The 15,080-nt window shown below is 39.1% G+C and overlaps 1 protein-coding gene across 1 annotated transcript in view; it reads left to right on the top strand.

Annotated features, from left to right (window-relative positions):
• Window positions 1-13,294, top strand: part of LOC141131682 (src substrate cortactin-like) — a 100,397-nt gene extending 87,103 nt beyond the window's left edge. Inside the window, exons 17-18 of the mRNA XM_073619234.1 lie at window positions 2,233-2,277; window positions 11,405-13,294. Of these exons, the coding sequence (XP_073475335.1) occupies window positions 2,233-2,277; window positions 11,405-11,541 (182 nt within the window). The 3' untranslated portion in view covers window positions 11,542-13,294. The remainder of the gene's footprint in view (window positions 1-2,232; window positions 2,278-11,404) is intronic.
• Window positions 13,295-15,080: the final 1,786 nt, after the last annotated feature.

The raw sequence follows: 15,080 nt of genomic DNA, 5'->3' as shown, positions 1-15,080 counted from the left end.
TCTAGGCAAGTATGATTCTGAAAAAAAACATTTCCTATAATTCCTATTTAATGATTTGAAATTGACATCTGTTTTTATAAATTCCCTGATCAGCCTAGTCATTGAAGGCAGCAGAACATGCCAATGAACAGGGTGAAAATGCAGCTGTTGCTAAGTTCTAGGCAGCAAGTGAGGCGCCTTTTAAAGAGACTGATCACTCATAGGCATCTGTAATAATGTAAATCTCCATTCTTGCCCTGTATCAGGGATTATTTAAAGCAGTAGTAAACCGCTGGTGGTCAAAAAGAAAAAAATTCCTGCAAGGCAATGTCATAATGCGCTAGTATGCGTCGCATACTAGCGCATTATGAGACACTTACCTTGGAACGAATCGCTCCAGTGCCGCGATGTCACCACTGAGATGGCTGACATCTTCCCTCAGGCTTCCTTCCGGGCTCTCGGCCTCTGGCTACATGAGTGGCCAATGGCGCGATGACGTCACTCCCGCGCAAGCGCATGCGGCACAGGCTCTGAAGGTCTGGCACTGTAAGCTGGACTTATTATAGGCTTACCTGTAGGTACTAGTGGTAGTGGTAGTGGAGTTTACTACCACTTTAATGTGTTATTATTCACTTGCATTTTTGCAGATATTTTTTCCAGGTGTTTTTTTGCTGATCTCCTCCCCCTAGTGATTTCCATTGGCTAAAACAAAATGCCTAGATCAAAAAACGCCTGACACATTTGAAATTTTGCTAAAAAAACGCTTGAAAAAACACCCATAAAACGCGACTCTAGTGTGAATGTAGTCTAAGTCAATCTTATCTCTTTCCAGAGGTCAGTGTTGATAACAGATACTCCATATTTGCCATACAACAAAGGTGCTATCTGGATTATTTGAAAAAAAAATTGTCAATTGACAGTTTTATCATCCTTCTAGAAATAACCAAACGTGCTGCATCATAGAAAATGTATTAATCAACTGTTATATAGGTTTTATTGTAAAAACTAGTGAACACTTATGAGGTCATCCAAACAAGATGAAGACTGTACATGCCAGCCTTTCTCAACCTTTTTGTCTTGAAGAAACCCTTAAACCCTTAAATCATGTTTAAAGGAGAACTCCACTTTTGTAAAAATAAACCCTAAAATATAGTTACACAAGCTATTCTGTCATTTGGAGTTATTAAAAATTACCTTTCTATTTTAAACTGAAGTCGCTGTGTTAAAAAAAAATTCAATGCAATATGCCATCCTGGAGGTGTTCTGTACACAGTTGGTATACAGCAAGTCCCCAGAAATGTTATTTCCTGCTTGTGTGATTGGCTCATTGATTTTCTCAGACAACTGTGCAAAGATACTAGTAACATTTTAGGTATCCCTGCAATAGGAATTTAATTTTGGTTAACTACTTCTAAAGGGATGCAGACATTTCAACTTTCCTCACTAGAACACCGAAAGTGCATCAGGCAGTTACAATGAGTAAAGACCCTCCCAGCCAGGAATCAGCCTGGACTGGACTTGGTAAAACAAGCAGCTTTTTCTTCAGGACAGAAAAAGGCAGGAATCTGATACATAATCTGTGAAAATCCTTGCTATGTACATGGATCACCCCAAGGGAACTTTCTTTGGAGACAAAAGTAGAGTATTGCCCCGTACACATGATCGCACATTCCGACAACAAAATCCATTTTTTTTTTCCCGACGGATGTTGGCTCAAACTTGTCTTGCATACACACGGTCACACAAAGTTGGTTGGAAATTCGGAACGTCAAGAATGTGGTGACGTACAACATGTACGACAAGCCGAGAAAAATGAAGTTCAATAGCCAGTGCTGCTCTCCTGCTTGATTCCGAGCATGCGTGGCACTTTGTGCATCGGAATTGTGTACACACGATCGGAATTTCCGTCAACAGATTTTGTTGTCGGAAAATTTGAGATCCAGATCTCAAATTTTGTGCGCCAGAAATTCCAAAGGAAAATGTCCGATGGAGCCTACACACGGTCGGAATTTCCGACAAAAAGCTCCCATCGAACATTTTCCGTCGGATAATCCGACCGTGTGTACGAGGTATTACACTTTAAGTCTCTGCCAACCCTGCTAATAATGATTATATCTATAGATTATGGTACATCATATAAATAAGCCTGGTTAAAAGAGGCTGGCATATAAGTTCACAGCACTCAACAATAATTTTATAAAGAAGCTTTATTTTCAAAATGAACACATTCTTTTTTTTTCTGTTCTTAAACAGGCAACTCTGGATCCTCTGCTATTGCTCTGTATGATTATGAAGCAGGTAAGCTGAAAAATTTATATTTTATTTTCCATTAAAATACCAATAGTGAGACAGTCGTATTGAAATGGAACTTTCATCCTAAATTTTGTGAGAAATTTAAAGAATTCTTATGTAGAAACTGTGAACAATTACTGATGTTTTGTTCTCATATTCTATTGTTCATTATATATGAATCTGTCTAGTCTGAGTGCAGTCTCAGTGCTAAATAAATGCAGATACCTTATGAGGTGTTAGAATTTCCACTGTAAAGTCACGGTTGGGATATACATCCTGTGAAATTCTAGGAAGTTTTCTTTGCTTAACGCAGCAGAGAGAGCTCTATAACCGGGGGGCAGCCAGACATGTGACTTTGACAGGTCATGTGACCAGGCTCTTCTCCTGGCTTTTTTCTTTTACTACCTTATTTCATTAAGTGGTGGTCCATCAACTTCAGAGTCCTGAATCTGGTGGCATACTAAGCACATCCATAAAGTACATTGTTGTGCTTTATAAATGTGTCGTTTTATTTATTTCATAAATATATAGACTTCCCTTATTTTATTATGTTTAAGCCAAAACATATAAAATTACTTTTAAACGTTTTTATTCTTGCAAATAATAAATATTGCATATGCATGTTGCCTAGTTTCAGCTAACAATTGGAGCAATTAGACAAGCTTACCAGGCTAGCCTTAACTGTTTTGCCAAAAAAACCCTGTTTACACAGCCCAGTAGCTGAAGCTCAGATTGTATGCTGAATGAGCCAAAGGAGTGACACAGCCCTCCTTCTTCCCCTCTCTCCTCTCCCTGCTGTGTTGGCTCCTACACAGAGTATAAATTACACACAGACTGTTATAAAAGAAGCTATTGTTGTACTACTACTTTAGAAATCTCAAAATACCATGCAAAACGTATGTCATGGTGGCACTCTTTAGAGAATATATGTTCTCATTCACACAGGCGCTGAGACCCGTTGTCTGTGAATGGGCCATGTGTTAAGCGGCTTAAAGTGGACCTTCAGTCATTTTTTTCAACTTTCCATCTATTAAATCTTCTGCCCTTGTTTTAACTTTGGATAGTAAAACATTTTTTTTCTGCCAGTAAATACCTTATACAGCCCACTTCCCGTTTCTTGTCTGGTTATTAGCCTAGGCTTATGACATCATGTACAGCTCTCTCTCACTCTCCTGAGAGTTTGCCAGGAAGGTAGGGGGGATGAGTCATACAAGGGCCAATGAGAGCTGCAGGGCTGCAGAGCTGGAGGTGTGCCCCCTGTGTGTCCGTGTAAATCCAGGAAGTGAACAGGCAGCAGCTCCGGCTGCCTACAGTTATAATGGATGCAGCCAGACTCAGAGGAGGGAGATTTCTGCAGCATATTTGGCAAGTACAGAATCACAGTATATATAAAATAATATGCAAAGTGGTTGGAGGGAAGCTTCAGAAAGGCAAAGATGTTTTTATTACAAATTATGTGAGCAGACTGCAGTTCCTCTTTAACCACGTAAGGACCGAGCCTCTTTTTGAGATTTGTTGTTTACAAGTTAAAAACATTTTTTTTGTTAGAAAATTACTTAGAACCCCCAAACATTATACATTTTTTCCTAACATCCTAGAGAATAAAATGGCAGTTGTTTCTACTTTCTGTCACACCGTATTTGCGCAGCGGTCTTACAAGTGCACTTTTTTTTTTTTAATTCACTTTTTTTAATAAAAAAATAAGACAACAGTAAATTTAACCCAATTTTTTTTTATATTGTGAAAGATAATGTTATGCCGAGTAAATTGATACCCAACATGTCACGCTTCAAAATTACGCCCGCTCGTGGAACGGCGACAAACTTTTACCCTTAAAAATCTCCATAGGCGACGTTTAAAAAATTCTACAGGTTGCATATTATGAGTTACAGAGGAGGTCTAGGGCTAGAATTATTGCTCTTGCTCTACCGATCTCAGCAATACCTCACATGTGTGGTTTGAACACAGTTTTCATATGCATGTATGCGTTCGCTTCTGCACGTAAGCTCGGCAGAACAGGGCGCGTTTAATCATTTTTTTTTCTTATTTATTTTACCTTATTATTTTTTATTTTTACACTGTTCTTTTAAAAAAAAAAATTGTGTCACTTTTATTCCTATTACAAGGAATGTAAACATCCCTTGTAATAGAAAAAAAGCATGACAGGACCTCTTAAATATGAGATCTGGGGTCAAAAAAGACCTCAGATCTCATATTTACACTAAAATGCAATAAAAAAATAAAAATAAAAAAATTTGTCATTTAAAAAAAATAAAAAAAAATAAAAGAATGTCCCTTTAATTAAGAGCTATGGGTGGAAGTGACATTTTGACATTGCTTCGGCCCTGCAATGGTATAGAGACAGGTGGGGGCCATCTTCCCCGCTCTCGTCTCCATACCCAGCAAGGGGAAACATCCGATTATCTCCGCCGCTGCCGATGGCTCCGGTAAGTGGCGGAGGGCACCGGAGCGCGGCGGGAGCGGGGGGCACTCTCCCGCCGCCGATAAAAGTGATCTTACGGCGAATCCGTCGCAGAGACCACTCTTATCGGAAAGCGGACCGCTGGCCGAAGAAGATGATACCGGGGTTATGGCAGCTATCTGCTGCCATAACAACGATATTCCTCTTCAAAGTTAGGACGTATATCGGCGGCGGTCCGTATGTGGTTAAGGCACCAGGTGCTACATGCAGGCAACACTTGTCCCAATCTGACAGTGTGGATGAGTGGTCCTGATTGCACACAATGTGCACAGCTGTCAAATTGACTTTAATGGGCTGTCTGCACCCAGCACTTGGTGGCTCAGGTTCTTCAATGCATGGCCCATTCACAGACGATGGGTCTCAGGGCCTGAGGCCTAAAGGAGTATTTGTGAAATATAGATTTTATTTTTTTTTAAAAAGCACAAGTTTACCAACTTTTAAACATAAACAAAAAATAAAAGTAACCTCAAACCATTAGAGGTGCCTTTTAAATAAGCAGCATAGCAGCCAGATGGTAAGAGAAGGTTTAGTGGAAACAAAGGATTATGATCTATTCCTAGTATTATAAACAAGGTCAGTGAGTGACTCGCTCTTTTGGTCATGAACGCAGAGCTTAGTTTCATATACACAAAGAGTAACACAGTATACCAACTGTTATTTACCAAAGATACAAATACATTATACTTTAAAAACAATGATTGCTCTGTTTTTTTTGCCACCCTTTTCAGACTATTTTTTTGTACTTGAGTGATGCTGCTATATAGAGTAGAATCAAATGTACAGAGGGTTAAGGTAATGAATTTAAAGGCCGAATCCAGGTTTAGATGAAGTGAAGGAAGGTTTAGAACCTCTGGCAAGTTTGTTTTACCATTTGTGTCCCCGCTGGGGAGATTTCCCTTCTCTTCTTCTTCTGATGGCACAATCCTAAGTTACTGTCCTGGGTGGCATTTGTCATTGGAACAGAAATTGAAGGGAAATCTGCCTACAGACACATAGACAGCAATAGATACATGACAAATGTTCTAACACTTCACTTCCTCTACTAAATATGCATTTATACCTATATATCCCCATTGGAGGGATTTCCACTCACTTCCTGCTCTAGTAAAACAACAAACAAAAGTTAGTGGAAATTTCACACAGCATTTAATTACTATTAGGCCTCATTCACACAGGCCCTTGTGCAAACATGGCTGTCACATGGGTGTACATCTAAGTACGCCCATGCGAGGGCCATATTTGCCTACATGGGTATGCACAGGTTTTCAAGGCCCTAAAACAATAAAATGTTTTGTTTTAAATTACCAGTATACACATGAGATAAACATTACAAAATATGTTAAGCTTTCTCCATTATATTGTGATTTCTAACACACAGTTAAAATCTACGATCCGTTTTACCAGCACCCTCAAGTAGTATTCCTCAAGTATTTTATTAAAGCCCAATGGAAGTTTCATTTTACAAATGCTAAATACATTATATGTCCATCAAAACAAAAAGTGTGCAAATCACACTGTTTTCTGCCAGCATGCTTCTGTGAGGAAGCAGTGGTATCTCTGCAGAGGTCTCGCACATTACCCTGCTGACCCTGACTTAACCACTTGAAGACCAGGCCTTTTCTGACACTTTTTGTAAAAATCTGTAATTTTTTTACTAGAAAATGACTTATAACCCCCAAATATTATATGTAGTGGGTATAGAAAAGAATCACCCCCCTTTAAAATAATCACAAGTTGTTGCCTTGCAGCCTAAAATGAAGAAAGACACAGTTTTTGTTTTATCCAAGTATATTTACTAGTGCAACTTATAAGATCCAAGTAAGTGAAAGATATAACACCAACATGTCAGAAAAAAATAAAACATTTCAAAAACAGAATCACTGAGTTGGAAAAAGGACCACCCCCTTATGTCAGTATTTTGTTGAACCATATTCTGCTTTAATTACAGCCTTTAGTTTGTTGGGATATGTCTCTACTAACTTTGCACATCTAGACTTTGCAATATTTGCCCACTCTTCTTTGCAGAATTGCTTCAGTTTAGTTAAATTTGATGGTGACCATTTGTGGACTGCAGTCTTCAAGTCATTTCACAGATTTTCAATGTGGTTTAAGTCTGGGCTCTGACTAAGCCATGCAAGGACATTCACTTTTTTCTCCGTCAACCATTGTGTGGTCATTTTTGCTGTGTGCTTTGGGTCATTGTTATGTTGGAAGGTAAACCTTCTTCCCATTGTCAACTTTCTGGCAGAGGGCAGCAGATTTTCCTCATGAATTAGATGGTATTTTTCCCCAACCATTTTTCCTTCTATCCTGACAAGTGCTCCAGTCCCTGCTGCAGAGAAACACCCCATAACAAGATATGATCACCTCCATGCTTTACTGTAGGAATGGTGCTATTTGGGTGATGAGCTGTTTTGGACTTCTGCCAGACATATCGTTTGGTGTTGAGGCCAAATAATTCAATTTTAGTCTCATCTGACCATAACACCTTTTTCCATGTGGCCTCAGAAGGTGCGTTTAAAGTAGTCAGATGAGACGAAAATTTTGTTATTTGGCCTCAACACCAAATGATATGTCTGGTGGAAATCCCATACAGCTCACCATCCAAATAACACCATTCCTATAGTAAAGTATTCATGTGGTAATATCCTGTTATGGGGGTGTTTCCTCTGCAGCAGGGACTGGAGCACTTGTCAGGATAGAAGGAAAAATGGATGGGGCAAAATATCATCAAATTCTTGAGGAAAATCTGCTGCCCTCTGCCACAAAGTTATCAATGGGAAGAAGGTTTACCTTCCAACATGACAATGACCCAAAGCACACAGCAAAAATGACCACACAGTGGTTGAAGGAGAAAAAGGTGCATGTCCTTGCATGGCCTAGTCGGAGCCCAGGCTTAAACCCCATTGAAAATCTGTGGAATGATTGAAGATTGCAGTCCACAAATGGTCAACTTCAAATGAAACTGAACTTGAGCAGTTCTGCAAAGAAGAGTGGGCATATTGAAAAGTCTAGATGTGCAAAGCTAGTAGAGACATATCCCAACAGACTAAAGGCTGTAATTAAAGAAAATGTGGTCCAACAAAATACAAGGGGGTGATCCTATTTCCAACTCCAACTTTTGTCTTTGAATTATTTTTTTCTCTGACATGTTGGTGTTATATCTTTCACTTGGATGTTATAAGCTGCACTAGTAAATGCAGCTGGATAAATCAAAAAACTGTGTCTGTCGTCATTTCAGGCTGCAAAGCAACAAAATGTGATTATTTTAAAAGGGGGTAATTCTTTTCTATACTCACTATATATATTTACATTTATATATACAGGCGCATCCCAAAATTTGAATATCATCACAAAGTTAATTTATTTCAGTAATTTAATTCAAAAAGTGAAACTCATATATTACCCTGTTTCCCCGAAAATAAGACCTAGCGTGATTGTCAGTAATGGCTGCAATATAAGCCCTACCCCCCAAATAAGCCCTAGCTAAAGTCCTTGTAGGTCTTACTTTCAGGGTAGGGCTTATTTTCAGGGAAACAGGGTAGGGCTTATTTGAGGGGTAGGGCTTATATTGCAGCCATCACCGACAATCACGCTAGGTCTTATTTTCGGGGAAACAGGGTATATAGATTCATTATACACAGAGTGATATATTTTAAGCATTTCTTTCTTTTAATTTTGATGATTATGGCTTACAGCTAGTGAAAACCCAAAATCCAGTGTCTCAGAAAATCTGAATATTACATAAGACCAATAAAAAAAAAGATTTTTAATACAAAAATGTTGGCTTACTGAAAAGTATGCCCATATACAGTATAGTATGCACTCAATACTTGGTCAGAGCTCCTTTTGCATGAATTACTGCATCAATCTGGCATTGCATTGCTGGGGTGTTATGGAAACACAGGTTGCTTTGATGGCGACCTTCAGCTCGTCTGCATTGTTGGGTCTGGTGTCTCTCATCTTCCTCTTGATAATACCCCACAGATTCTCTGTGAGGTTTAGGTCAGGTGAGTTTGCTGGCCAATCAAGCACAGTGATACCATGATCATTAAACCAGGTATTGGTACTTTTGGTAGTGTCGGCAGGTGCCAAGTCCTGCTGAAAAATGAAATTAGCATCTCCATAAAGCTGGTCAGCAGAGGAAAGCTGTAGTATTTCCTGGTAGAGGGCTGCGCTGACTTTGGACTTAATAAAACACAAACCAACATCAGCAGATGACATGGCTCCCCAAATCATCACTGACTGTGGAAACTTCACACTGGACCTCATGCAACTTGGATTTTGTGCCTCTCCACTCTTCCTCCAGACTCTGGGACCTTGATTTCCTAATGAAACACAAAATTTACTTTCATCCGAAAAGAGGACATTGGACTACTGAGCAACAGTCCAGTCCTTCTTCCTTAGCCCTGGTAAGATACTTCTGACATTGTCTCTGGCTGAGGAGTAGCTTGACACATGAAACGTGAGAGTTGTAGACCATGTCCTGGATACGCCTGTGTGTGGTGGATCTTGAAGCACTGACACCAGCCGTAGTCCATCCCATGTGAATCTCCCCCATGTTCTTGAATGGCCTTTTCTTTACAATCCTCTCAAAGTTGCGGTTATCCCTGTTGCTTGTGCACCTTTTTCTTCCACACTTTTTTTCCCTCCACTCAACTTTTCATTAATATGCTTGGATACAGCACTCTGTGAACAGCCAGCTTATTTAGTAATGACCTTTTGTGACTTACCCTCCTTGTGGAGGGTGTCAATGACTGTCTCCTGGACAACTGTTCAGTCAGCAGTCTTCCACATGATTGTGTAACCTACTGAACCAGACTGAGAGACCATTTAATGGCTCAGGAAATCATTACATTTGTTTTGAGTTAATTAGCTGATTAGAGTATGACACATGAGTCTACAATATTGAACTTTTTCTCAATATTCTAATTTTTTGAGATACTACATTTTGGGTTTTCACTAGCTGTAAGCCATAATCATCAAAATTAAAGTGTAAGTAAACCCCCCTATCATTTTCAGTGAGGAAGCTGCCATCTTTGCCTCTGCTTAATCTACAACTGCCATGATGCTGCACATGTGATCAGTTATGACACCGGCCATTGTATGGTTTGACAGTTTGGTTGAGAGCACAAACCAAAGGGAGTGTTACATTTCCAGCATGTGCCGGAAATGAAACTGTTTTATAGATGGGTTTACTTCCGCATTAAAAGAAAGAAATGCTTGAAATATATCACTGAATGATGAATGAAGAATGAATCTATATAATATGAGTTTCACTTTTTGAATTGAGCAGCAGTTTTTAGAACACAAATTTTTGGGAAAAAATACACTTTAATAAATTTCAATGCACACAAACACAATATAATACCCAACTTTTGGTAAAAGATGGTGTTACACTGTTTAAACAGATACCAAACATGTCACGCTTTAATTGCGTACGCTCATGGAATAGTGCTAAACTATGGTGTTCAATAATCCGTATTAAAAACCTTTACAGGTTACCAGTTTAGAGTTACAGAGGAGGTCTGGTGCTAGAATTATTGCTCTCACTCTGATGTTCGCGACGATACCTCACATGTGTGGTACAGTCGCTGCTTTCTTATGCGGGACCAATGCGTGCGTTTGCCTTTGTGCGCAAATAAGGGGAATGGGGGCACTTTATAAAAAAAATATATTTTATTATTTATTTATTTATTTATTTATTTTACACTGTTTCACTGTTTCACTTTTATTGCTGTCACAAGTTATGTAATGTAAACATCCCTTGTGACAAGCTACTCTTTATGGAAAGATCTGGGGTCTACTAGACCCCAGATGTCTCCTCTGTCCTTAAAAGCATCTGATCACACCAAGATTGGTGTGAACAGATGCTGTCACAATTTAAAAATGGCACTCTTTACATCCAGGGTAACTGGAAGTGACAAAATACTAGTCTCTTCCAGTTTCCTTTACCATAGAGCTGATCAGGGACCTTCTGGTCCTCAAACAGCTTGCTGGTAAGCCAACGAAACCGCTGGCTTCATTCTAGGCTTGCCAGTGGGATGGCAGAGGCCAGAAAAGCACCGGCGGGAGGGGAGGATCCCTCCTGCCGCCTGTAAAAGCAATCCTGATGCTAATTATCCACTTTTAGGATCATCAAACCAGCCTCCGGCTGAAAAAAAAAAATCAATACCAGGATGATTCCCATAGTTGCAGGTATTATCTTAGCATAACACTTTAAACTACCGACACACATGTATGTTATAAAAAATTTATAAATCTCATGCTTGTTGCTGATTGCGGAGCTCTAACTCTGACTTAGCAAGGCATATGTCAGAACTCTCCAGAGAGACCACTGCTTGTACACATAGAACAACAATCCTCTACAGCATAATGGCAAATAACAAGTTGTTATTTTTAGGCTGTGACTGCTTTGTATTTTTTATCTTTGCACCTAGAATGTAGGTAAACTGCTAATTGAAACTGAAAGTTTAGTGGGACTTTAAATATAGTTCTGAGCAATATTTCATTCAAGCTGAAGTTTATCTTCAGGAGTGAAATGTACTGGAAATGACAATTTGGGACAAAAAAATAAAAAACAACAAAAAACAATATGTACTATATCTGTATGATGTGTGCGTCTTCATCTTCTTGTTTTGTAATTCACAGGTGGTGATGATGAGATCTCATTTGAACCTCAGGATATCATCACAGACATTGAAATGATAGATGAGGGTTGGTGGACTGGATCCTGCAATGGGCGACGAGGGCTCTTTCCTGCTACATATGTGGAGCTTATGCAGTGATAACCCAACCTTACAATTATATGCAGTGTTCAGATTTCTGATATGTCATGCTTCTTGAAAACATTTTATTCCAGTTGTGTTTTGTAACTTGAAAGTCTTTTAGGACAGTAATATACACTGTAAGATGAAACAATCATAACTGTTGTTCAAACCCAACTCCAGCACAGACTTTTTTGTTACGTTTTGGACATAGTGGGGAAGGGATCGATTGTTTCACTTGTAATCTGTGTTCCTGTTGGGTAGTTTTTTCCAATTTAATGGGGAAATGTTCAACTCTCTCTTATTAAAGTGATTGTTACCTTAAACATGCCATTTACTGGCAATCGCTCTATCTAGGCATAACACACAGTAAGTATTTTATTAAAACAAAGCTTGTAAATACCTTTTTACAGCTATATTCAGGCCTGTCACGTGACTCCCAGCTGGTATCCTACTCCGATTCAGGTCTACAGGGGAGGTCACGTGGCCGCTCAGCCCCTCCCACTGTAGCCCTGTATCCGAGTAGGAGACCGGCCAGGAGTCACGTGACCGGCCTGAATATAGCTGTAAAAAAGTATTTACAAGCTTCATTTTAATAAAACATTTACCCTGTGTGTTATGCCTAGATATAATGGAGGGGCTGCCAGTGACAATTTGTAATCTTTTATTTTTTACTAATAGTGGCAAGGGGGGGCAGAGACAGATACAAAGACACACGTAGCTTACAGGCAGGGAGGTTGGGGGTGAGGGGGACAGAGGAGAGCTGCAGATGACGGAGAGATGCAAACTGACCACTGTAGTCAGGGCTCAGCAGTCATGATTATCCTGGTCAGTACACAGAGGAGGACACAGGAACTGGCAGGTCTAGCCAGGTTTTTTTTTACAGCTTAGAGAGGGGCAGATTGGACAGCACAAACACTGTGCTGTTTAATCTGCTATACGGGAACAGAAGCTTTTTTTTTTTTTTTTTTTTTTTAGGGTTACAAACACTTTAACCTTCCTGTTAGTATTACTGGAGTTGATTTACTAAAACTGGAGAGTGCAAAATCTGGTGACGCTGTGCATAGAAACTAAACAGCTTCTAACTTCAGCTCGTTCAATTAACCGGTTCAGCCCCGGAAGATTTTACCCCCTTCCTGACCAGAGCACTTTATGCGATCCGGCACTGCATCGCTTTAACTGACAATTGCGCAGTCGTGCGACGTTGCACCCAAACAAAATTGACGTAGTTTTTTCCCCACAAATAGAGCTTTCTTTTGGTGGTATTTGATCACCTCTGCAGTTTTTATTTTTTGTGCTATAAACAAAAAAAGAACGACAATTTTGAAAAAAAAACCGCAATATTTTTTACTTTTTGCTATAATAAATATCCCCCAAACATATATAAAAAAATTATTTTTTTCCTCAGTTTAGGCCGATATGTATTCTTCTACATATTTTTGGTAAAAAAAATTGCAATAAGCGTATACTGATTACTCCCTTTTTATTACATTTTAAATACATATTTACTATTCCCATACTCTTATTGTATAGACAACCACTTCATTTATTTACTGTTGTCTGTGGGACAGGAAGTGAGGTGAAATCTCTCCAAAAGGATCAAGTACAATAATAAATACCTTATTCGTTTCAAACTGATCCAAGAACAAAAAGTCTTGGTTGGAGTTGAGTTTTTACATGTACAATTTCTAAACTTGCAACAAAGTTTCTATAATTACTTTTATCCACAATGCATCCTTCAATAATTATTCTGCATTAAACTTATGAAAAACTTGTTAAGACTAAGTGCATTTTATGTGAAATTGATCAATATTTAGCAATTGAACTGATGATTGAATCATATCATAAAATAACAAGCATACCATAGTTACATAGTTAGTCTAACTGGATAAAGACACAAGTCCATCTAGTTCAACCAATAAAAGGGAAAAATAATCATACAATCCCATATACACAATATTATACTCACAGTTGATCCAGAGGAAGGCAAAGACCCCAGCAAAGCATGAACCAATTTTCTCCAGCAGAGGAAAAAAATTCTTTCCTGATCCCCCGAGAGGCAATCAGATATTCCCTGGATCAACTTTACCTATAAATGTTAGTATCCAGTTATATTATGTACATTTGGGAAATAATCCAGGCCTTTTTTTCTATTTACTATTTCCATACTTTTATTGTATGAGTGTTTGTTTAGACTGAGGGGTGTTGGGGCATGGCAGGTTTCAAAGAATTTGCAAGGCCCTAAGGTTAAGCACCATTGCCATAGACAACCACTTTATCTTTATATCATCCCTTCTGTCAGATAAAAAGCGAAATCTTAGTGCCTGTGCTTTATAGAAAAAGAAAGATTTCTACCTGTTTTAACAATGTCTTCCAGGCTCTCACCTCTCCCTGTCTGATATCTCCAGTGGGTGGGCTGAAATTCCCCTGCTGACGTCAGCCAGAGAGGAGAGGAGCAGAGAGCCTGAAGTCATGTGATCGCTGGAAGACACTGTTAAAACAGGTAGAAATCATTTTTTTTGTTTTGTTATAAAGCGCAGGCTCTAGGATACAGCTTTTTATCTGACAGAGGGCATGATATACAGATCAGTTAGTTTTGAAGCAGCAGGGAGAGGAGCAGATCAGTGATCAGCGATAGTGAGAGATGACAGGCAGGGAGGAGAGGGGAGGAGGAGGACAGAGGGAGACACAGGAGAGCTGCAGATAGCAGCATATAACGGAGGTACGTACACTGACAATGGTGTCAGGGCTCAGCAGCCCTGATATATCATGGTCAGCATTCAGGTGGGAGGGTAGAAACTGGCAGGATCAGCCAGGTATTCCAGGTAATATATATATATATATATATATATATATATATATATATATATATATATATATATATATATATATAGGGGGTAATATATATAATAGGGGGGCAAAATACACAGCACAGGTACTGTGCTATATAACATTAAACCTCTTTCCTCCAGACATAAAGATTGGCCCCTTGTCCACTGTTATGACCTTAGGCCTCATGTACACTGCTGCTGGTAAAACAGATGTTTAGGAGCAGTTGTGCATTTTTTTCAGCTGCCCCTGAACTCTCCTCTATGTTATCTTATCAGTACATGTACACAGGGTCCTTTATAGTCATTTCCAGGCAGTTGAGTTTAGAAGCCTTTTTTTAAACGCAAAAAAATGGGTTCAGACAGATGTTCAGAGGCATTTGAAACGCCAAATGCCTGTAACAGCTTGTAAACACTGCTAAACGCAAGTTACTGCCTTTAGCAGCTTTTTGTTTACAGACGTTTTTTATTTTAACAAAAAAAATACATTTTTTTTTCTTTTTTTACAAATGCTTCTAGAGGCAAACATGGCTAAATCCAGCACGTAAACGCGGCTAAACGGATGTTTTTAGATGCCGGTTTCTAGCTGTCAGGTTAAATCGTTCAGGAGAGGTTAAACAACGTCCCGTGTACATGAAGCGATAACTCAACACCAAGTTCACTATATGGACCACATGACCTAATACTTTTTTTTTAAATCAATTTATCAAATGCAAGTCAATTTGATTAAAC

The sequence above is a fragment of the Aquarana catesbeiana genome, linkage group LG03 (assembly GCF_042186555.1).
Source record: "Aquarana catesbeiana isolate 2022-GZ linkage group LG03, ASM4218655v1, whole genome shotgun sequence".
NCBI classification, from domain to species: domain Eukaryota; kingdom Metazoa; phylum Chordata; class Amphibia; order Anura; family Ranidae; genus Aquarana; species Aquarana catesbeiana.
The sequence above is the reverse complement of the archived record's forward strand: the minus strand, read 5'-3'. Positions and strand labels throughout refer to the sequence as shown.